General features: G+C 39.1%; 1 protein-coding gene across 1 annotated transcript; it reads right to left on the reverse strand.

Annotated features, from left to right (window-relative positions):
- Positions 1-6,121: 6,121 nt before the first annotated feature.
- On the reverse strand, positions 6,122-7,264 carry LOC146718769 (general transcription factor II-I repeat domain-containing protein 2A-like). Its single transcript, XM_085465074.1, has one exon. It carries the CDS (start codon positions 7,262-7,264, stop codon positions 6,122-6,124), a length of 1,143 nt encoding a protein of 380 aa, XP_085321200.1.
- Between the last annotated feature and the right edge of the window lie 18,128 nt (positions 7,265-25,392).

Here is a 25,392-nt window from a genome sequence, read left to right on the forward strand (position 1 = left end):
TTTTTTTAGTTTTTTTTAGTTTATTGTTTGGTTTGGACTGAAGACTTGTTTAATTTTTTTAACTGGAAAACTTTACAAATGCTGAGAGAAATAGGAAAGGAAATTCTTGATGCCAGAATAGCAGTCTAACCTAACCTGCTGCCTACAGCTGCATAATTACGCTACAGATTTCCACATCTCTCTCTCTATAGATCTACCTATTAACAACATGGGATATAAAAAGTGGAAGATTTTATACAGACACAGGTAGATAAAATGAGAAAAAATTAATAAGGTAAGGAGTAGTTTAATATTTTTTAAATAGTAATACCAATAGATAGATATAAGGAGTGAAACATTTAAAAAGCAAAAAGGCTAATGTTAATTTTAAAAGGTAATGAAAGGCAATACATACAATAAAACACATGTTACAAAATGTTATTGTTATGTTCACTTATTATCAATATATAATCAGCTTATTTTGAGAACTGCAGTGACTTCTTTTTTCTCTATCTATAATACACAAAGGCACAGAAAGAGACACTTTCCAGATGAAGACCTGATCTTAACATCTGGGATCTGTGTATAGTATCCTGAGCATGTTTGCTGTGATTAGTTATTTGGTCAATAAGCATGAATATTAACGACGGCACAAGCTTACCAGATCATTTGACTTTTTTATGATGAATAAATGTATGAAACTAAAGCTATCTTCTGCTTTACTCTTATCAATAGCTGTTTGTTTGTTTTTTGTGATTTACATGAATTCAAAAACATATCAAAAATGTGAATATTGTTAGCATTGGGGAACAGCAATAAATGAAAGAGAAATGAGGCAGTTGTCATGTTAAAGAATGATAGATGGGAAAATACAATAGCTGAATGCACCTCATAACCAATCAGAAAGAAAGGGCAGATGAGTAGAATTTTTTTAAAGAAATGAGTCACGATTTGTATTCCTGTCTTCACCGTATATTGGGAAATGCACCCTAAATAACATAGAAGCTATATATAGCAAATGTGTAAATCGCATCACACACAGATACACACACACAGACAGACACGTTGTGCATTTTAATTGTCTCACCGTTTGAAGTAACTCAAAGTGAATATGTGATTTGTCAATTGATTCTTTTTCTCCCAGGCTATGAATAAAATGCTTTAATTATTGATGTACTGACGTCAGATGTTCGCTTGAATGTTGTATGTGGTGCAGACCTCTTTCTCCGGGCAAGCTACTTCCACCCACCCTGTTCTCAACCCAACAGCACCCCACCACCACCTCTGCCACCACCCCTCCCCAAGCAGACACCCTCATGCTCCCCCTAGCTGATGCCTCTACCTGGCAAGAGTGAAACTTGAACACGTTGCAGGCAGCTCACAGACAGGTGTCAACCAATGCAAAAAATTAAGTCAGCATCTCTATATCTGCCAGCCCTCCCCTGAATCTACTGCAGTCTTACCCACGAGGTGTGTGTGTGTGTGTGTGTGTGTGTGTGTGTGTGTGTGTGTGTGTGTGTGTGTGTGTGTGTGTGTGCCATGCAATCGGAGCACTGCTGCTCTGTAGAGCAACTGGTATATCTGGAAAACTGCATCCAAAAAGTGAAGGTGGACATGTGTGGAAATGCGGGGTGGGGAGGCTTAAAAAAAGCTATTGTAAAAGTTAAAAATAAGTAAATACATAAATAGATCCAGACGAAATTCTGACAGTTGCTGATGTCATAAATTAAGATCTCCGGCCCTTTTCCAAGTGTTTTTTCCTTCAGCAAAGAAACTCCAATGATTTAACTCGGCTGGCTTTCCACACACCATCGAAAAAAATAAACAGCAGTAGCTGTATCAATATTTTTTTTCTTTTCTGCCCTACAGTGTCAGTTGTATTTGTTTTTAAAAAAACAGTAAGTATACAGGCAAAATGTACACCCTTTAATTAAGAGAAATTATTTAAGGTGATTGTTGTGGACAAATGAAAGGGATTGGAGTTGAAACTATTTTTTTCCTCATCAAATAAATTATCTGATTTAGTAAACATAAGAAAAAGATATCCCATCATGCCTGAATTGACATCTTCAAAACAACAAAGTCCATATAAACAAAAAAACTGTATTAGATAAAAAACTAGAACTAGAATGTCTGTTATTTTATAATTTATTGATTATTGATTAATTGACTGAGAGTTTTAGCTTTGTTGTGACCTGGGACCTTTCTATGCCTGCCTGTTAAATAAAAGCAGCCATTGGAAAACGCAGTCGCTATTGCAATACAAGCATTGTCATTTGTACTCATTTACAGACATTTATTTATTGTATGATATTATTTTTGCTGTTAGCTTTCACATTGTGACCTTTACGTGTAACATCTTACGCGTTACATAACGTTAATGTTAATGTCAGAGAAAGGTTCTAGCTTAAATGCTACTGAATGAGCCTAGAGGCATTAATGATCTAATGTCTTGATGCATGCTCAATCATCCAGGTAAGTAAAGCTTCTGTTCATATGGACGTAGTTTTCAGTGGAAGAATAATGATCTAATGGTTTTTTGTTTGTTTGTTTGTTTGTTTGTTTTTTTTGGGGGGGGGGGGGGTTAAATCTATTTTTACATTTATTCTTACACTTTACCTCCACTCAGCGATCCCTCGCCAACTGCTGTTAAGAAAGCGCTCAAGAGGTTTGTATCTTTGTATCTGGGCAGTTCAACGAAAATATTTTAAGTGTTTTTCTGCAAGTGATGGGTGAATCATCCCAGCTCTGATGTAGCAGCTCCTGTTCATCACAAACAGTCTTTTTTCTGCTTTAATGAACTCCTTATAAGCATAAACCTTCACTGCAGAGCTACAAAAGCATTTGCTCTCTTAACCTGAACACTGTTAGGTCTGAAAGATATTACAGGCTGCTGGCCTGTTGTGCTGTTCTTTGTCTCGCAGTGCAGAGAAAAGGTGTGACTCACTGCGTTTCCACCACCGAACTGTGCTATTGTCTGAATATTATCAATACAAAGATATCACTTTCACATTGTCAAGATATCTAAAAGAAAAAGCAAATCCCTTTGTACACAGCACAGGATGACAAAGCCTGGAACTTCTCTTGAACGTCAACTCTTTTATTTGTTATCCTGCATTTTTGACTATATATATATATATATATATATTTTAAAGCTTTTATCATAATTAGAAATAAAACATTTCATGCTTGATGAGCACCCACCCCAAAGGTGTGGAGAGAGACAAAGATAGACAAGCATAGCTAGGACTGGCGTATGCCATGGATGTGAAGAGATCCTCCTGAGGAGGCGGAGGGATGGAGGGAGGCAGAGGCACATTGAAGCAGATGCAGAGAAATGTGAGAGGGTGTCAGTGAGACTGGTGATGACGCGCTCATGGCTGCGGAGAGCTGGCGAGGCCGCGGCCCTGGCTCTGACTCACCTCATCCCCACGGGGCCTCCTGGTTGACGTCACTCAGTGTGCGCTGTGGCATTTCTCTGCTTCAACTTCTTTGTGTGCAGCAGCCACACTTCAGCCTTTCTCACATCTGAGAGAGCCTGAAAATCTGCATTTGTCTATGTTTACAGCATCCATCTATCTATCTATTCATCTAGCTATCTATCTCTCTATCACTCTTTCTGTCTGTCTGTCTATCTATCTCTTTATCTATCTAAATACTCTACAAAAGCTTTTTATTTTGGGCAGTTTATTATCCGTTAGTAAAGCTGAAAAACAGTAGCACACAATAATTTATTAGCACCACTGATACTGCTACTTTTTACATATGCTAGAAATATTCAAGAGGCATCATAGGATTGTTGATATAACAGAAAGTCCTATTGGTAATCTCTTCCTACAATCTACAAACCATGTGAGTGTTCCTGGATACCTACTGCAGTGTTTTTTACTTTGAAAAGAGTAAAAAAGAAAAAAAAATCCTCACTAGGAGGAAGGTGGGGTGATGAGACAACACCTGCTGTTTACTTTTGTTTTCACCTGCTGTTTGTTTATGATTAGACACAAAAATGACTTGGTTAAAACAATTTGACGACATGTCTGAAAGGAAATTGTTAAGGTTACTAATGTGCTGATTTCAGCCCCAATAATGTGGACCACATTCTACATGCACTGATTAACATGGGCGTTAAAGATCCGTTTACTTTAAAAAATAAGTATGGGCTATAATAACAGCATTTGTTTCATACAAACATCCATGTTTTCTCACTCCTGTCCTCCAGCATCGATCTACCTTTTTTTAACCCCCCTTATTAATCTCTCTCGCTCTCTTTCTTACCTTTTTAATAGTGGCATGGCCATCCTCTGGTTCGCACACGCTGCCGACTGACACACCTGCAACCAATCTCCACTCATCTCCTGCTCTTAAGCACCAGCTCATCATCTTGTTCTCCATCACATCGTTCCATCTACTTGTGTGAAAATCTCACTCACACTCACAGTTACACTTAGTAAAACTCTAGTTCTTGTTACCTCAATGATCCTGCCTCAGACTTACCTTTGTCTCTCGCTCTTTTCACTGTTGCAGAGCCTCCCCTTATATTTGAGCCGCCATCTCAGTTCTCAAAGGTGGCTTTTTGGAGTCACTCTCACATACCTGTAAAGTGCTTACCTGATGCTTACCGCATGTATGCGTTAATACATCTGCACTTTATATGCTAATTGTTTTCCAGTTGTCACATCCTCCTTTAAGGACAAAAACAAATAAGTGACAAGAAGAAATTAAGCTAAAATTGTGAGGCAAGCAATGTGGCCTTTGAATTGCTTTCAGGCTTGGCTAGGTTTCACTAATACTGTGTGAACATTGAGTTTCATTCTGTTAAGAAGAGCGCACTGAATGCTCTTCTGGACCAGTTTTATGCATCCAAGTGAAACTATAGCATCATCATGAACTTCAAGCTGATTTATTAAATGAATGAGCCTCAGTTAAGCTGCATATGCTGTTGCCCTGAAGACAGAACAACAGCACCTTGGGTTTGTACAGCCACGGTGCTAAATTGCCTTGTGTCATTTTGACCATATACAATATAACAAGCAGGAAATTTTTTTATTTAAAACAAAATATACAGATAATTATCATCGGCATAGCAAGGGTATATATTTTCCTGAAGACTTTGTCGCCAAATCTGTACATTAAAAACAAGACGTGCAATTTTGGGGCCGTTACTCAACAAATCTGTATCCTAATGAGAACACACAAGATCTTTCTTTTGGTGTTTCAATTTTAATACAAAGCCGACAACACAAAGCATAGTTTAAAAACAGTCCAAAGGTACCTCAAAGGGATCGCCACACAGATTGTACTGTCGAAACATGTACAGGTAGAATTGGATGCTACAAATCACAGCTGTTGTTTCCTGCTATATATCGAGCTCTGGCTCATGGGCTCGGGTTGGTATACTCTTAGGTCTAACATCACTCTAGGCTCTTAGTTATTTTCGTGTTATTGTTGCATGTTGTTTGTGCAGATGTGTTAACTTTATAATGCAGCTGTTTCTGTCCTGGCCACATTTTGCACTTTTTCATCGCACTCTTGTTCTTTCCTGCAATAAAAATAAAAATAATGCTCATATATCCACTCCTCAAAAGTTCTAGACGACGCTGCTGTTTTACTCCTCTCTACATATTAACTGAAATCAGCTGGTTGTAGTCTAAGCGTGCAAGAAAAAAAATGCATGTTTGATGTTTTTTTTCTTTCTTTCTGTCCTTATCTTGCAGATAAATAAATAAGCTTTGTTTGTAACTGTAATGCAGGGGTGGCCAACCAGTCAGAGACCAAGAGCCACTTTTTTTTTACTGTGTTACCGCAAAGAGCCACATCATACGCATGGGCACACATGAACATCACCAATCCTTTTTTCTCTCTCTCTCTCTCTCTCTCTCTCGCTCTCTCTCTCTCTCTCTCTCTCTCTCACACACACACACAAAATACACACATCTCTGCTCAGCCAGATTTATTGTAAATGTCACACACCAACATGATAATGACAGAAATGGACTCCTACAGTACTAAAACCACAGGCCAGTCATTTTCAACAATGAACATTGTGTGCACTGTCTCACACACACAAACTCTCAGTTCAAGCAAGTCCACAAACAAAAATATAATAATCTACAATAGCATTTACTTTTATAATGCATGTTGTTTAGTGGGACTTCTGGCATTCCTTGCCTTGAACAATCCTCTTTAAATCTGGCTTGTATTCCGTTGTTGTCACTCGAAGCAATTCTTTCACATGTGTGTCAGTCAGAACAGATCGATGCTTTGATTTCACATGTTTTAGGGTAGAAAACACAGACTCGCAGACGTATGTTGACCCAAACATTGACAGTATCTTAAGCGCAGCCCGTTTGACATTGGGGTATTTTTCCATTGGCACACTTTTCCAGAACTCAATGGTCCCTTCCCTTAAAGCAGGTTTCAATTGGTCCTCTTCACAAAGATCGATCATCTCCAACTCAGCCGCAGCTTCATCTGTGACTAGCGGGACTTTCAAACAGCCGGTCTCTGCATTAAATGGGTCGACGAGGAACGTAATCTGTGGCCTTTTCAATTGTAGATCATGGAACCGGGTCACGAAGCTTTCGTGCAAGTTTTCAATCAGCGTTGCATATCTGGCTCTTTGCTTACTCAGGGCAGCACTGGCGACTTGCCCGCTGGCTTTTAGCAGAGTGGGAAAATGCGTTAAATCTCCCTTTTGAATATGTGTCTTGAACAGCTTCAGTTTGTTGACAAACGCAAACACACTTTGCACTAGGTCAGGCAGCATTTTTAACTTACCCTGCAGGGTCAGGTTCAGTCTGTCCAAGTGACACAGCATGTCGACCAAAAAGGCCAGATCCATAATCCACTTGAGGTCCGAGAGCTCGGGATAGTCCTTGTCCTTCTTTTCCATAAACAGTTTCACGGCATCCAAAAGCTCAAAGAAGCGAGAGAGTACCTGGCCTTTTGACAGCCACCTCACAGTGCAGTGCAGCGGCAGGTCACCTGGAAGCCCTTGGTCCAGCTCAGCGATGAGATTCTTGAATTGCCTGTGGTTAAGCGCATGTGTGCGGATATAGTTGACGATTTCCATCACAGGCTTCATGACGTTATCTAAATTCAATGATTTAGACACGAGTTGCTCCATGTGGATGATGCAGTGGAAATTCCAAAAGTCAGGAATAGTTTGGTCAGCTTTGCACAGCCCCACAAGCCCGTTCACAGATCCCATCATGGCTGGTGCTCCATCCGTGGCTATTGCAGTTAATTTCGTTATGGGCAGATTTGCTTTTTCAAATGCAGCCATCATGGTTTCTTTCACATCTATGCCACGGGTTCTGTCTTTTAATGGCACAATATCCAGGAGTTCTTCTTTGATCACACAATCGTTTGAAACAGACCGTGCAAATATTGCCAACTGAGGCTTGTCTTGTATATCACAACTCTCATCCAATGCGACACTAAAATACTCACATGCTTGAAGGTCAGAGTGCAACTGTGATTCAATAGCCGTGTTAATGTCCGATATTCTGTGTTCAACAGTGTGGCGGGACAGTTGGACGTCTGATACCATGCGTTTTAATTTGTCGTTTTCAGGAGACAAGATTTCAACAACATCACTGAGGCATTTTTTAACGAACTCCCCTTCATTGTATGGCTTTTTAGCCCGTGCAATGTTCCAAGCCAGCTGATAGGATGCGAGCGTTATGGTCTCTGACCGCTTCGTAAATTTTTGGAAAAACTGTATCTGCTTTTCTGCCTGACTTTTCAAAGTGGCCAACTCGTGCTTGCGAAGTTCAGTCCCTTTTGGAAATTCCTGGTCGATGTTAGCATGGAGTGAGCTGAAGTGGCGCTGAAGATTTGAAGCTTTGAAATGCGCTAATGACGTCTGACATATAAGGCAGAATGGCTTACCATTGCGTTCAACAAAAAAATATAAACTCTCCCACTCTGTTAAAAACGTCCTGTGTTCATCTTCATATTTTCTTTTTGCTGTGCATTTTTTTCCTGCCATTTTAAGGGCGAACTTGCTCCTACTGGGAAACTGCGGTATTTTCATCTCACACACATGCGCATTTGATGAAAATACCGTATTGAACTCAAGCGAAGCGAACGCGCACATTTTAAAACAACAACATAAAAAAAATCAAAACACAAACATAAACTTTGATATGAACGTAAGAGCCGCATGAAACCAGGCAAAGAGCCGCATGCGGCTCGAGAGCCGCGGGTTGGCCACCCCTGCTGTAATGTAATTACAGTAATTAGTACACGAGTACATTACATCACTGGATTACCAAGAAATGTGAAGTGATTTAGAAAATGTTACACCCAACATTGGGCATTTGTAAACTGAATTTAGTCAAATGAAGCATCAGCCCTTGTTAGACAAGAACATGCTTTTCCCCCAACAGTTCCCCTGGCAACCATGTTTTTACTGCTTTAAAGGTGCACAAGATAAAATTGTTGAAGGTGGGTGATGTGATTTCAAAATTGCCATCAGGTCCAAACTAAATTTTTTTCAGCCATGTTGATGTTGTGATAAATGACAAGTTTTTTGACTTGACCTGAGGTTTTGACTTTTCAGTGCACATGCAACCATCGCTGAATATTCAGAGTTGATACAAATTGCACTCGTGTCCTTGTTCATACAAACAGATGTAAAGTTAACACAGTAATATGAGACTTACAACATGTTTGATTTGAAGGTAAGGAAAAGCTTTATTTATTTTTTATTGTATGTAAGATTAAATTGAGCCTAACAAGTATATAATGTATTGCAGCTTTTCAGGCATGAGGCCACATAAGAATGAATAATTATGAAGTCTTTAAGATGCTGGAGCAGGTCATAATGGTAATTAATTTCAACATGTAGCGGTTGAACCTTTAGCTACAAATGTTGCACAAAACTAAATGTCATCCAGACAATTTGAAAAAGAAGAACACTGCAAGAGTCACTTCAACTTTAAACTTTTACAGGTAGTTCACTAACCTTTGTGAGTAGACACTTTTAGCTTTTTCATTTATGTATTGTTGTTTCTTTGGTGGTTTTTGTTTATTTGTTCACATGAAGGAAGTGTTTTGGGGAACAATCAGCTTGTTAAATCTGACATCATTAGTAATTTCTGGGTCCAGATGCTACTTTGGTTTCCAAAATCAAAGAAACAAAAAAGCACCACTGAGAGTCCAAATTATGTCAGCTCCAATAAAAAGATCCACGAAAAAGAGGACTAGGTTTAGCTGAGTTGGAAATTAGCAGGAGGTTAGCTCGCTAGTGTGGAAAAAAAAAAAAGAACTTAGAACTTTTTGTCAGAGTTTCTACCAGAAAATGTGTCTGAAAGCTCCAGAAAAAAAATATTTACATTTTATTCACCAGCGCTAAGACAGAAAGACAGACAACCATTCATGCTTACATTCATATTTTGAGACAGTTTAGAATCACCAGTTAACTTAACGTGTTTGTCTTCGAACAGCAGGAGAAAGCTGGAGTACCCAGTGATAACCAATGCAAAAGCTCCAGCCCAGATTCAAACTCAAGACCTACTTGTTGTGAGACAACAGTGCTAATCACCACATCACTGTGCTACCAGTACTAATAGTTGTGATATAAAATTAACTGTCATGCTCAACCTCACATAGGATTTATAATTGTTTTGTAATTGTTGATATTTTCTGTGAGGAAATTGACTTGAATGAACTGAGTTAATAGCTGCATGAAGTGTTCCATATTGAAGTATTGGCACACTGAAGGTTGAGATACTGAACCCCAAGTTGCCCCCAATATATCCATTGAAGTGTGAGAACATATGTGAATGTTAGATCAAGTGCTCTATGAATGAGTGGATGAGGTTTATATGAAAGCACTCTATAAGTACCAGTATTTATCATTTAAATTACCAAAATGTAATGAACCCTGAATTAACAAAGTGCTGTGTTTACATTGCTACAGCAGCACACTGATGATATACCCATAAAAAATTGGAGAGCACCCATTAAAGGCCTGAGTGAAGGTGTCCTGTGTTATGGAGTAATTTACACTTGCACAAACTCCATCATTTTAACCCCAGGGTGACTGTTCAGCGCGTAGCCTCGGTTTCTCTGTCAGTGTAGAAAGTGGTGCCTCAATAAGAGCCAAATGGACAACTGCTGGGAATATTGCAGGCTTGTAACCAGACAGGCAATTTTCCCTACGGTGGGATAATGGCAGAAAATGGGGGGGTGGAAAGATTTAGTCATATACTGTACACCTACTTGGAGGGTGGTGATTTTATTCCACTGCCACCATCCAATATATCGCCTCATTGGTGTTGATTACAGACAGTTCCTGGTTTCTATGGTTTCTAGGTTTTGCCATCTCACCTCCTACAACCTGATTTAAAGGTAGTTTGGGGGGGGGGGGGGGGGGGGGGTTGTTGTTTTCTTCCTTGCAGTGTGATTTTACCTCAGTCTTATTTTGTTATTTTACGGCAGTACAGAAAAAATGGCAGTTATTTTCCTGGAATGAAACACATTTCGGTGACAAGGTATGATCTAAATTTAGGACAAAGTGAACCATGTGTGTTTATGACGAATATAGATTCAAGTCAAGTTGATTCTACACATTTTTTTAAAAAAAATCATTCTCGTTTCACATCTTCGCTGGCATTCAGAGATGTAGCTCTGCATCTGGTTTTACTGTGTCTATAACAAAATCTGGTCTTGGGTCTTTGTATTCACACGTGGTGCTAATATGCATACACATTATCTCAGTTCTCTCCACACTGTGACTCAACATGTAAATTAGACCGGCAGAACTGGCAGTGTTATTAGCAAACATAGAGCATGAAGGTCAAGTTAACTGATGTGGGACAATCTTGAGGGACTATAATGGCCTGCAAGGGCGGGTGTCATGTGACAGACAGAGAGACAGCTGAAATCATCCCAAAACCACTTTTCAGTTTGCTAAAGTTACTAATCCTGAAACAAGGTGATCAATGGTTTGTTTGCACCAAAGTTAAATGTCCTCCAGAGTGTCAGCTGCACAAAAGACGAAGCATAATAAAATATCTGTTAAACCTTTCCTAAAAATCTCTATGATCCCTGGAATTGGTTATGTTCGGAGTCTTCTTAATTACTATATTTGAGTTTGACTTTGGGTTTTTTCCCCTTTTATTCCAGTGTTTGTAATTTAGATTTCTGTGTTATATTATGTTTTGGTTCTCTGTTAAGTTAGCCTCCCCTGTGTTCCTACGCTTCATGTTCAGTATGTCGTCTTCTCTGTGTGTTTGGTTGGTTTCCTTTTGCAGTTTCCTGCAAACGCTGTCACTTGTGCTTTACTTCCTCCCCTGTGATTGTCTGGATTACCTGAGTCTTGTTTCCCTAGCTGACTTCACTTCTCTAACCCTACTAGTACACACCCATGCTACTTTGTTGATTGGCCTGTTTAGGTGGTTGGCCATGAAAATAAAATGATACAATGATTAGATAAGGTGTTATAGATTCATAAGTACTAAAGCAATTCTTAGGTGTTTGCTAGAAAACATGATATCATAATCATAATCATAATATATGATATCGATTTTTTTTAAAACATGAAAAGGCCTAAAATATACTTGAGGGCCATATTTGGTTCCTCCTAATCGTGTATCAGGAGTTGGCAGACAAAGAAACAAACACACAGATAGACAAATGTGTATAAATAGTCCAATTATTTTTCTCAGTCTTTGTCATACCGTCTGTGTACTTCCTCCTTGTGCTCCTCATTTTATCTTGCTCCCTGTGAGAATTTGTTTTAGGTATCTGTTGCTTTCCATGTCGTTCCATGTCCAATGTCGTTAGAAAGCACTAAGTGTAGATAAAGTGCTTGTGAGAATGGGTGTGATTGGGTGAATGAGACATGTTGTATAGAGCGCTTTGAGTACTCCGTGAGAATAGAAAGCGCTATATTAGAATCAGTCCATTTACAACATAACAGAAACTTACATAATACCAAATACATCACAATCATCATCATTATTATTATTATTCTCAGGTTTGCTGTAAGACTGCTGCACTTAAATATCAAAATAGATGATAGAAATAAGGAGGTATGTCTTTGAAGGTTCTCAGTTATTCATGTCATCGTAGTCTAAGGAGCATGGAAGGAATAGCGTCTGGAATTCTTTACGTTTGCTTGAAGACTTTTCACCTCTCATCCAAGAAATTTCTTCAGTTCTAAGAGCAACTGGTGGAGAGTCCCAGATTTTAAGTCCTATGGGAGTGTCCCCAAGAGGGTCATTGACCCTCTATTGATCCTCTACACTTTGGCGACAGTGGGAAGGAAAAACTCCCTTTTAACAGGACGAAAACTCTGGCCGAACCAGGCTCAGGGAGGGGCAGCAATATGCCATGACCAGTTTAGGTGAGAGAATGAAGACAGGACAAAAGACGTGCTGTGCAAGAGAGCCAGAGATTAATAACAAGTATAATTCAACGCAGAGGTCTATTAACACATAGTGAGCGAGAAAGGTGACTGAAGAAGAAATACTCAATGCATCATGGGAATCCCCCAGCAGCCTACACCTATTGCAGCATAACTAAGGGAGGATTCAGGGTCACCTGATCCAGCTCTAACTACAGTATCTCACAAAAGTGAGTACACCCCTCACATTTTTGTAAATATTTTATTACCTTCCATTTGAGGATGCACAGATGCTCAATAGGGTTTGAGTTTGGAGACATGCTTGGCCAGTCCGGTATCTTTACCCTAAGTTTATTTAGCATTCACTGGTCTTTTTGGAGGTGTGTTTGGGGTTGTTATCATGTTGGAATACTGTCCTCTGGCCCAGTTTCTGAAGGGAGGGGATCATGCTCTGCTTTAGTATGTCACAGTATTTGTTGGCATTCATGGTTCCTTCAATTAACTGTAGTTCCCCAGTGCCAGCAGCACTCATGCAGCCCCAAACAATGACATCCCAACTCCATGCTTGACTGTAGGCAAGACACACTTGTCTTTGTACTCCTCACCTGGTTGCTGCAACACACACTTGACACCATTCGAACCAAATAAGTTTAATCTTGGTCTCATCAGACCACAGGTAATCCATGTCCTTAGTCTGCTTGTATTCAGCAAACTGTTTGTGGGTTTTCTTGTGCTTTATCTTTAGAATAGGCTCCTTCTGGGATGACAACCACTCAGACCAATTTGATGCAGTGGCTGACTGTGTCTGAGCACTGATGGGCTGACTCCCCACACCTTCAACCAATGCCAGCAATGCTGGCAGCAATCATGCATCTATTTTCAAAAGACTACCTCTGGTTATGACGCTAAGCATGTGCAGTCAGCTTCTTTGGTCGATTATGGCGAGGTTTGTTCTAAGTGGAACCTGTCCTGTTAAACTCCTGTATGGTCTTGGCCACCATGTTGCAGCTCAGTTTCAGGGTGTTGGCAATATTCTTCAAAGCTTTGTTAGCTTAGTGTCAAATAAGTTACAAACCGTAGGTAGATGTTGCAACTTTCTGTGCTTAGCCTTAAATAATCACCAGTGTTGGTTAGTTAACCTCTGAGTATAGGCTGTATGTAAAAGATGGGACAGTTGTCCACAGTCTAGAGGTCCAGTTAATGTTTGGAATTAGTGGAGATGAGGAATCTATGCATGCACTTAGGGGGTGGACTTCAAAGAAGTATAATAGGAATGGAACTCAGTGTCTCCAGCAGACATCGAGGTTTTACAGTCCCACAGGCCTAGAGACTAGTTGGTGGCCACCTAGCACCAACGAAGGAAACTGGTTGCAGTGTGGTTAGAGTGGGTTGGTTGCTGTCGCTAGGGGAAACTGGTCGCAAAGAGGTATATGGTGTTGCACCAAACTCCTCTTTGAGATTGCTTTTGTAACTTGTAGACTGCTGATTTGTCTGCAAACACTCACCAACCTCACAGACCAATGGCCTTCAAAGAAAATTTGTGCCTTTTCAAATGTGTTGGTTTCATGAGTAAGCCACAACTTTTACTTTGAAGGCAAACAGCTTACACTTCTGGTTTTTGTTTCCAGCCACTCAGTTAGCACTTGTCTTTAGACAGATAAGTGTCTTCCATGCAAACTACAGGCTACGACAGTTTTTGGTGCCACATCTTCTTTGTGACCAGGTTCACCAAGTGACAGCCAACAACCTCCAGCACATCACTCGCCACGCAGGTGGTGAATACTGGAGTTTATACTATCACTGAAGTTGCATTTTAACATGAGAGACTGTGGTGATAGATGCTCAAGAGAGTACGGACTAGCATTTATATATCACTTTTCTAATCCTTCTGATCATGCAAAGCACTTTTAGACTCCAGGCCACACAGATCCATAAATTCATACAGTGCTTCATTTTCCACACTTTTATCTCTTTATCTACCTCACATCCATTTAGAGTCACCAATCACACTGCATGTCTTTGAACTGTGGGAAGAAACCTATGCAGGTACAGGGAGAACACGCAATAAGACACTGTGTTGCTGCAAGGTATCTAACCACTACACTATGGTCATGATGCGAAGTCTAGCTAAAATAAACTAATTGCTAAAAAAAACTGTAAATTATTTAGCTATTGATTAACATTATGCATGCTTTGCAAACATGTAAACATGTCAAAAAAAGTTTTAAATATAAAAAGAACATGTGTATTTGTTGTATGTTACATATGCATTTGATGAATTTCATTTTAACTTTTCTTAGCAAACCTTTGTGATTAAGTTTTCCCTCCAGAAATTGAAGCCATAGAACACATACGGCTGAGGTTAAAAATCCTCTGTAACTATTATTATTACTATTAGCATTCACATCAATCCTGAGAATGAGTCCTTACAGCATCTTATATGAGAAATGAATCACTTCTAACATGTAAACTTTTAAAATGTGGCCCATCAATTTCAACCAAACATCTGCATTGTTTAAGACTTCTTTAATCCCATTTAGGATGACAGAAGTCAAAATCATTATACTATAAAAAACCGGCAGGGGTTTTTATTATTATTATTTTTTAACATTAATAGGGACTTTGGACAGTACGACTGCGGCAGGGTTTGTTATAGCCAGACAGAAACAAGCAGGTGCAAAAATCCAATTGGCTGTTACAGGAGGCAAGAAAACTGGTGTTGTTGTCTCCTTCAGTTTGAGATTCTGGAGTATGTGAGCTGACATCAGGTCACTCTGTACACTACCTGACACAGCAAGTGGTAGTCTGGTGACAGGTGTAACATAATGAAGAGGCTGTGATCAGCTTACGCTCAAGAATGAACTACACACCAACCCAAAGGTGACAAATTTGAGTAAGTCTTAAAAAGGGTTTGTTTGTTTTTTTCAGTGCTGTGGTATAATCATTTGAGCTGAGTTTCAAAACTGAACCTTAGTGGTTGGATTTCCTTCCCACGAGACCTTCAGGGATTGTGTCAATCATGAAAATGATTAAAACAGTTTTGACCTTAGTATTTTGCCACAAGAAAAAAAAGAGATGGGCATGCAGTGAGAGTAAGACAGAGGAGTAAAAATGTAAACAGAGGATTCTGAGACTGTCTTAGCCTTCAACACTGTGAAACACATACATTCTTCAGTCTGCTACACATGGAGCCACAGACCAACTTATCTCTCTCCTCACACTGAAAGGTAATGGTCACAGGGCCAAGATTACATCTCTCTGCCAGAGAAGGTCAAAAAACAAAAGCTACAATTAAAAAAAAAGCTATTCTTTCAGTCTTCATATATTTAGCCTTGTCTCTTTTGATTATGCCCCTCACAACGGTGGCAGCTGTGGAAAGAAAGCTTTCAAGTCGTTTTATCCGTGTCTCTTGAAAGTTGTGGAAGCATGAATGTTCACTTTGACTGAGGACACTCTTGCATTACAGGTGGCGCTAATGCAGTTTTTGGAAGTGATGTCTGTGTTGCCACAATACTGTTAGTGACAGATCCTGGACACAAAATTTTAATATCTGACTTATCTCTTTAAAAATATCTTTTCAGCATCAGAATGTTTGATATGTGACTTAAGGAAAATGTGTGCATTATATATGGCAGGACACCAAGGACCTGCTGTTAGTATGCTACAGCTATCTACTTGACAGTCAATGTATAGAGTCCAAGTCTTTAATAACATCATCACCTTACCATATATTTACTGTTATCTGAAGATACCGTTTCCATGGTAATGGAGAGTTTGCAGTCATAGATAACAGTAATTTTTAATTAGTGCTCCTGTCTATCAGTCTCTCCTGCACTCGGTAATAAACACCAAGTGATGAACTTCAACGAGTATTTTGTGCATTTACCTGCAATCACCCATCATGAAACTGCTCACACTCAGTCTCAAAAATAAACCGTCCATGAAAGTCCATGAAAACAGCAGATCTGAAATGATGAAAACTCACACTGTCTGAAGCATAAATTATAGGTTTATGAATGACTGCAAAATAATAAAGCAGAATATCGTTTTCTCTTATGTGAAACAACAAATACACAACAGCTTGAACCACTGATAGCAGAGTCCATGCTCTGGCCTTACCATCAGATCAGGGGATTTTGTTCCAATCTTCTTTTGTCCCATTTTGGTGAGCCCTTTTGAAACTGTATCTTCAGTTTCCTGTTCTTATATAAAAGTGGCACATGATGTGGCCTTGTGCTCCTGTAGCCCTTCTGCTTCAAGGTTTGAGAGGTTCTGCATACCTCGGTTGTTACAAGTGCTTATTTGTGCTAATGTTGCATTCCTTTCAGCTCGAAGCAGCCTGGCTATTCTCCTCTGACCTCTGGGATCAACAATACTCAGACCAACCATTTGGGCACCAACAACTATGACACATTCAAACTCACTTAAATCACCTATCTTCTCCATTCTGATGCTCGGCTTGAACTTCAGCAGGTTGCTATTCCATGTGATTGGCTGGTTGGATATTTGCATTAATGAACATTTACATATATTTGCATGCTGCTAACGACCCCGCAAACTGCTAGTGAGTCCACATCTTTCATACTCCACACTTAAATGATGTGTTTTCCCTTTTTTTCAAAACTGCAGCTTTAAAGTCAGTGTTAAATGTTGAGCTACTTATCAGATGAATTAGAAAATATTTCAAGTTCATCTTAATTTTAGTCATGCATCTATTTTCATGACTGCTGTAGCTAGACTACTTGTGGTGAATATGATCCTCCTGTGATCTGCAGATGCAGAGGTAAGGTTACAATATGCTGAAAATAAGAACGCACACAATAACATGGCTTCGTACTGGGTACAGTGATAACAGAAGAAATGACTGCTTTAACCCTTGTATGGTGTTCGGGTCTGTGAGACCCGTGTTCAGTTTTTTTCAAAAGAAAAATTAAACAATTAATTATTTTTTCACGTGTAAATGTGTTGTGTCTTTCCACTCACTCCACTTGATTATAACTGATTTATTTATAACATTTTATATAAAAGAAAAACGAGAAGCACATTAATTCATAAATGTGATCTAACAAAGGTAAAGGGAAAAAATTAACCATGTTTGCTGTTCATATGTCTTGTAATTGGGATGAAGTAAACATCTGTTGAGTAATTTAACATAAAATTGTTTGATAGTGTTAATTTGGAAAGCCAAAACTCTAGCGGGTCCACCAGACCCATGAACACTGGCTGAGTAACAAAAATACGAACACCACACAAGGGTTAAAAGGGCAAGAAAACGTCAGAAAAAGACTACTATTATTACTGTTCAAGGAAAATGTTTACTCAGAAAAAAGTGCATCTCATCTCCCCTATCTGCTGCTTTCTTCATCCTTTTGCATTTATATGAACGCTGTCACGTGTCAGTGCGAAATGAAGTCGTGAGTCTAAGTTTCCTACCCGTGTTCACCTCCCGACACACGATCAACACGATTCAGTAAAGAGTTTTTGGCCATAAAATAGAAACAAAGTATTCACAAGCTCAAATGTTAGGACATGTTCAGTCAGCAGGGATGGTGTTTTGACATCCACTGATGTCAAAAGGGAGGGACAATCAAACTCACGATGCAGCATCATTTCATATTAGATTAAAACAGCATATAATTTTAGACACAGCTGAGTGTTACTTGCGCCATTTAGTTTCCAAGGTAACGAGAAGGGTATATTTAGAGAGCACTAAACTGAGACAGAAGAGAAAAAAAAAGGTGCTAATAATCTTGACGGAGCAATTACAATTAGTCAAAGTCAAATAGTAAAGATCAAAACACCTCATCTGCTTACAGTTGAAGGTGAGAGAATGCTCAAGAACAACCACCCAGCTCATTCAGCACCACTTCTGACACTTGCGTCATTCAGTATTTTGTGGCGTTACTGATTCATGTGGTACAGTAGAGGTCTCACTCAGCCAGGGAGGTTCAGGGAAAATACAGACGTCAATGAGAGAAGGTGGGGTTTTTCTTTTTGTTTGTTTGTTTTATATGTTGAGCTACTTAGCTACGGTGACTGTTTAACATGCTGTCAAACATGAGCAGTGTAAGAAAGTATATGCTGGATTAAAAAAATTGCCAAAACATAAGACCTTCCTTCACTTCAAACACAGCATGGGATCATTGCAGCACTGGTGGAATTAAAGGAATTGATCAATAAGGACAACAAATACAAAAACAGACAATAACTTTATTTGGGAATAAAACTTCAAAAATGGCCAGCTTCATACAAGTCTGTGCTGACTGTTTCATCTTCTATGTTAAGCACATTGAGTTTGTGTGTAATTAAACATGTTGTTTATGTGCCATTGCTACTGTTGTAGCTTCTGTTTGATCTTGGTAACATGCCTGCACCAAGAAGTATCATTTAATCTTATCCAGGTATAACTTCAAGGTGAACCCTGGGGTTTTTGTATCACTTCTTACAGAGGTATACCAGTGGTAACTTATGCTACAGACCTAACCTGCACAGAGCAGGTTCAGGTATGAAATCATCACCTACTCACCAATAACATCTCTAGAATATGGCGTCACCATTCATGGAAGATTTTGCAGCATTGTTGCTGCAGAACTTATGCATAGGTTTTCAAAATTTACAATTTACATTTGTATTTGAAGTTATGAAAATTATTCATTAAACATGTTTGTGGTTGTTACAGTAAAAAATATAGCTTTCTCTACTAGGATGTTATGTTTTTTGTCTGATTTTAGATCAAATGTGTTAATACAGTATGCATTAAAATGAAAAAATAAAGAAAAATTCAGACATGTGAGGTTGTGCTGAAAAGAATGATATAATATTGTAACTCAGTTACTAACTTAGTTACTTTTTTGAAGCGGTAACTAGTAACTATAACTAATTACTTTTTCAAAGTAACTTTCCCTAAACTGCTGGAACTGTTGTCCATTTTTGTTAACTTCCCTTGCCATCCATCCCCAAAAGTACTCAATTGGATTTATATCAGGGGAACACGCAGGATGGTCCAAAAGAGGGCATTGTGTACTGCAGCATTGTCCTGTTGAAAAACCCAATTGTTACCTTGCAGACGAGGGCCTTCAGTCATGATGAGGGATGCTCTCTGCAACATCTGGACATAGCCAGCAGTCGTTTGACGCTCCTGCACCTCCTGAAGCTCCATTGTTCCACTGAAGGAAAAAGCACCCCAGACCATTATGGCGTCCCCTCAGGTGGGATCTGCTTGTCATGCCAGTAACATTGGAAATCAGCACCTTGAGGCAACTGTCGTTGTGATTTGGTGCTGTATCAATAAAATTGAATTGAATTGAGTTCTTTTAACTCTAAGTATCAGTAATGTGGTAACATCTGGACTGAAATGTTTACAGACAGCGTTTTAATCACGAGTTTAAATGCTGTAGGTTGCAGCCATTGCTCTAACACTGTAAAAATGTAACAGGGCTCAGTTGCTGGTTATAATACTCTGAGCTGCTTCAAGCTTTATTTGTGAAGAGCACATAGGCTTACAAAAAAACCTAGCTAGCTTGTACTGTAACGAGGTAACATTTTCATAAGCTAAGATTGTCTTAAAATAACGGGGCTACAAGCGGTGATTCTAGCGTTAGCCATGCTAGCACGTTAACTTGAACAGGTGGTCAGGCTGAGTCCCCAGGCCCACACTCGGAGCTTCAGCACTCCGTTTCACTGCAGAGCCCCTTCATTCTTCACATATCCATGTCGGGCAGAGTATAAATCTCGAGGCTGAATGGCCATTGTGCAAGCACCCACACTACTTAGTGGTGCAAAGCTATGAGCACAAACAGCAGTATATAAAATTCCAGGCAGCCAGCCTGTGTCTGTCCAACCAATCAGGGAGCTCCTTACATTGCGCTGTGTGGCTAATTTGCATTGCTTCAGGATTTTGGAAATGAGATAGCTAATCCAATAGCTAATCTGACAGCTAATCCAGTAGTTAATCTCAAAGCTAATTCAACAGTAGAGTTAGGTGGATCAATCCAAATATCGATGCACTGATACCAGCACTAGTATTGGTATCAGATAGATACTAGCACAATTGAATCGATACTTTGTTTTTATCCTTCAAGTTCAGTATGTAGCCCACTGTACTGTGTTAATTATATATTTGGAAAAAACAAACCTCAAACACGCACAATGAAAAATGTTTGAACCTTTTTGTGTGCTTTAGAGACAGAAATTTTTACATTCCTGGACTCCAAAAATCCAGTTTGAAACACATGAAAAGCTGAAAGATGTGTTTTGTTGTGTTAAAAATTATTGTGGAAAGTAACAATCACAGTGATATAGTGGTGTTTAAAATGTGTTCAGGATTTGCAAATTGAATGGATGAATGTTGAAAGTTTTTGTTGAAATGTCCAGGCAAGTATATACATGTTAAACGACAACATATATGTGTTCAAATAGCGTCAATTAACATACAACTTCAGGTTTTTATTCCTATATAACAATTCTTCATAATTAAACAATAAGAATACCCATATGGAAAAGAAATAGAAAAGACTTATAAAAGACTTGCATAAGATTTGGCTTGCTTCATATAGTGAATCATATAAGGGAGTTGAGGCTCAGGCGTGAAATGTATGGATTTCAGGGTTTTTATCGGTTTTCAGCATTATTTTGTTATCGTTTTTATCGTTAACTCGGTTTTCCTGGGTCTTTTCACGTGTTATGAATAAATCTTTTTTTTTTCTTGGTACCGGTACTAGTTTTATTTTGTTGTATTTATCTGCGACACGTTAAAGGCCAGTCTGTGAAAATATTGTCGGACATAAACCGAAAACATAAACCAAGCATAAAATGCTGGTATTAGCCTATTCATGGTAGCAAGCTAGCCTGAAGCTAATATTTGCTAAATTTAGGGACACCTGTGTCCCTAAATTTAGTTGGAGGCCGGTGTTTTAGGAGCGGCAGAAGATCTCATCAACAGGCAGTGTTGGGGAGTAATGTAATACGTATTTAAAATACAAAATATGAGTAAATGTATTTGTTACAGTTACCGTTTAATAGGTGACATTTAGAATACAGTTACTTTGCTGAAATAAATCGATTATATGGCGGTATTTTCCTGTTTCATATGTTAGGCTATGGTCTCTCTATTTTTGGTAATTCCACGCCAGTGGAAACCCAAACAAAACACACAATAAGAGGATCTAATGCCTGTATCTTGCAGTGACATGGGCCGCGAGATATAATAATAATAATAATTTTTTAAAAATTATTATACAAAAATTATTTAATATGAAGGCAATAGGCAGAGTGTTACAGGCATAGCCCTAATGCATGTAGCCTTATGGGCAGTGTAGTCCGTGCTGCAGGAAGAATGGACTGCCATACCCGTTATGTGTCTGTGAGCGAGGGAGGGAGAAAAAGGAGAGTGGAAAACTACAAGCTGTCACCGAGCAGAAACGGGAGCTGGAAGCATGTAAATATAATAATAACCACTGCAGCCAAGAAGAGTGCCTGACGAGCCCAGTTGTAAGTAAGCTATTAAGACTCGACTGTACACCGTGTTCGTGTTTTCCTCTGAAACAATAAGTTCCGTTGGAGCAGCCTTTCAACGCCTCTCTCTGTATGTCGCTAGCAAACTTGACCCAGACAACAAAGTAAAGCTAGTTTTCAGCTACGAGCCCGACACGAACCCGACATATTAGCCAGAGGTCCCTTTACTACGGTTTGGAGCTGCGGACCTGTTTTATATACGCGTGGAATAGTTTTCTATACAAGATCGCTGCAAAAAGTGCAGCCTAATGTCCACCCTACTGTTACTCATTTATATTAAGATTTAAACATCTAGTTGGTATTGGTATGGCGAGTAGCCTTCAGTAATAGTAATAGATCACACAGCAATAGTACATTCATGTAGTTGTAAACTATTCAGAATATGTTACTTCTGTAATCTTTAAAAGTAACCTTCCCAACACTGTCAACAGGTTAGCACCTCATACCACAGTGCAGCAAAGCAGTCTCATGAGCGCTAGGAAGGACAAGCCCAGAGCCCAAAACAGACAGTGCAGGAGATGACAAGGTTAGTAATTGTATGGTGAAAATTATACTTTTAGTTATCTTGATTGGCAAAAGAAAATTAAATACAAAATCTGCTTCTCACATATAGGGCATTTCCAAGATTTTTTTCAGACCTTCTTCCCTTTATTTCATTACAACAGTCCTGTGCCAGATGTTCTGTTGACCCACAGTGAGAGACATCATTTCAGAAACACCAGGAAGACTGAAACTCATCGCAGGGATCAAGCAGGGCTTGTGATCTTCACCAGCAGCTCCCTCACAAGAGGGATAAACCCAGCATTTCATGAACACTGATGGAGACCTTTGCTTTGTGTAATGTTAGAAGTACTCAGACAATCCTCAGAGGGTCTGGATTTTTACATAATATAATATCTTTAAGTCCTGTAGAAAGTTAAATATATGTTGTGCTCTCTGGTTACTCTGGTATGAATGACTCTGAATTACTTTATGATAAATAACACACTTTTGACAAAAAACAATGAAAGAATTCCAGATCCAGATTCCAGAAGTTTTTAGTTCAAAATACAAGTAACAACCTTTGACTTTAATCAGGTTTTATTTAATTGTGCTCTTCATGTAGCTGAGTACATTCAGTGGATTATAGATAATCTATATGGATATAATCTATATGGATTATAGACCCAGTTTTGAGATCCCTTCCCAGACGCCTTAACGCCCACTAACATCCTGGGCCATCTGACCTCAGGAAATCACATGACAGGGTGGGGCCAGGTTTCACAATGAGCTCACCCGAAACCCTGGCTGATTGGGACCTACACCCGCTTTCACACCTTGGCTCATGTGATCAGGGGGTCCTTTTTCCCTGTTTGGGGGGAAACTCCCACTGGGTTTAAATCTGGGACTCTCCACCATTTGACCCTTAGAACTGAAGAAGCTTCTCGGATGAGAGGTGAAACGTCTTCAAGCAACTCAAAGAAGTCCAGACGCTTTTCCTTCCAAGCTCCTTAGACTACGATGACCTGGATGACTGAGAACCTTCACACATGAAACTATGAACAACTATGAAACGCAGTGTGAAACTACGACAAAGACTATGAAGACTGTGGTGGCTGTGGTAAGTATAACAGACGACCTGACAATGAAACACAGAAAACAGAGGACTTAAATACACAGCAGGTGATCAGGAGAATTGAGAACACATGGGGAAACAGCTGACTGAAATTAAACAATAACATCACAAGTGAAACTAAACACAGTGACAAAAGAACACATGACTTTTAAATTAAAACCGGATAACATGGAAACGTAGACATGATAAACCTATTTTCTGCATATTCCAGGACAAAAAATTGTGTTTACACTCACTCTTTCAAATAGATGCAAATAAAACACAGCAAAAATAAAATAAAATCAAAGATTCAGCAGCACCAAGTCCTGTCGCTCTTAAGTCTATTTTCACCTGTTTGGCAGGAACTTTGCCCGGTGCCACAGCGGTCAGGTTTCTCTTTTAATTTCACATTCCCAAGGCAGCGTGCCAGGCGCTTGCTCAGATGTGAAGTTTAATTTATATGCTGGAATATGCAGAAAACAAATTTCTTCTAGAGAATGTTGCATAAAGTTAAAAGACTAAAACTAATAAAAACAATTTTTAAAAAGAGACTTTTTCATTTGACTCAATTTTATATGATGGATTACGCAGAAAAAAAATAGAATTGGGCTGAAAGGTCTATTTCTTTATAATGCATTCAGGTTGTGCATCATGGTTTTTAAAAAAAAAAAACACTAAGTAACTAATTACTTTTGAAAATAAGTAATCAGTAAGTAATGGGATTACTATATTGGAGAAGTAATCAGTAATTAGTAACTAATTTCTATTTCCAAGTAACTTGACCAACACTGTTTAAGCACAGAATTCTTTATAGCTTACTTACAACTGGACTACACTGCCCATGAGGCTACATTCTTTAGGGCTATGCCTGTAACACTCTGCCTATTGCCTTCATATTAAATAATTTTTTGAACAATAATTTTAAAAAATATTTCGTCACGTCCTTATGCGGGCCGCAAGTAGAGGTGACATAGGCCGCAAGATTGAGACACAGACATTAGAGCCTCTTAATGCGTGTTTTGTTTGAGTTTCCACCAGTGTGGAATTACCAAAAAAAAGGACGGGACAGCCTAGCATATGAAACAGGGAAAGACCGCCGTGTAATCCCTTTATTTCAACAAAGTAACTGTATTCTGAATACCACCTTTTTAAACGGTAACTGTAACGGAATACAGTTACTCATATTTTGTATTTTAAATACGTAACGGTGGTACATGTATTACGTTACTCCCCAACACTGCCTGTTGATGAGATCTTCTGCCGCTCCTAAAACACCGGCCTCCAACATGTATTCCGTTACTCCCCAACATTGTGGGTAGTACATGACTCCGGTAAGGCAGACCGAGGTAACAACAGTTGACTAAAATATAAAGGCTAAGCACTTATCAAGTTCCCTCCACACGGTTTAAAAAGCGTCTTATTTTCTGTGACATCAAATGCGAAGATTACAAGATTACTTTTGATTGGATCACTTCCCCTAACTCCTCCCACCTTCCTAACAAGTTAATTAATTCTGATTGGACCTCGTCTCTCCAGAATATTTTCATCCATTTTTATTCATTTACCAAAGTGTTAATTAGGGATGGGTATCGTTTAGGTTTTATCCGATACCGGTGCCAAACCGGTACTTTTGAAATGGTGCCGGTGCTTAAACGGTGCTCAAACCGGTGCCTAAAGAATGAAGAACACACACTTTGTCCAAAAACCTCTCATGTTTAGCTGTTTTCCACTTTTTTTTGGTCATTTTAGCCTTTTTGCCAGGGTGAAGGGAGTATCTGCCATCAAACAGGAAGACAGCTGCATGCAACTACAACGGTGTTTGCTAATTCACCTTACGTTCATTAATTTAATAACATGGTTAGCCTACTCAGCGGAAATTACACACGAACAACATTAAGCTACTGACCCAGAGAAGAACGGCTGCTGCTGCCATCATCATCGGTCATCA

This window comes from Copadichromis virginalis, linkage group LG1 (assembly GCF_057382275.1).
Source record: "Copadichromis virginalis isolate Kocher_CV1m ecotype Utaka linkage group LG1, C_Virginalis_male_GT1.1, whole genome shotgun sequence".
NCBI classification, from domain to species: Eukaryota; Metazoa; Chordata; class Actinopteri; order Cichliformes; family Cichlidae; genus Copadichromis; species Copadichromis virginalis.

Excerpts from the sequence above, each read along its gene's own strand:
- LOC146718769 (XM_085465074.1), bottom strand. The coding sequence starts at position 7,264 with ATGGCTGCATTTGAAAAAGCAAATCTGCCCATAACGAAATTAACTGCA.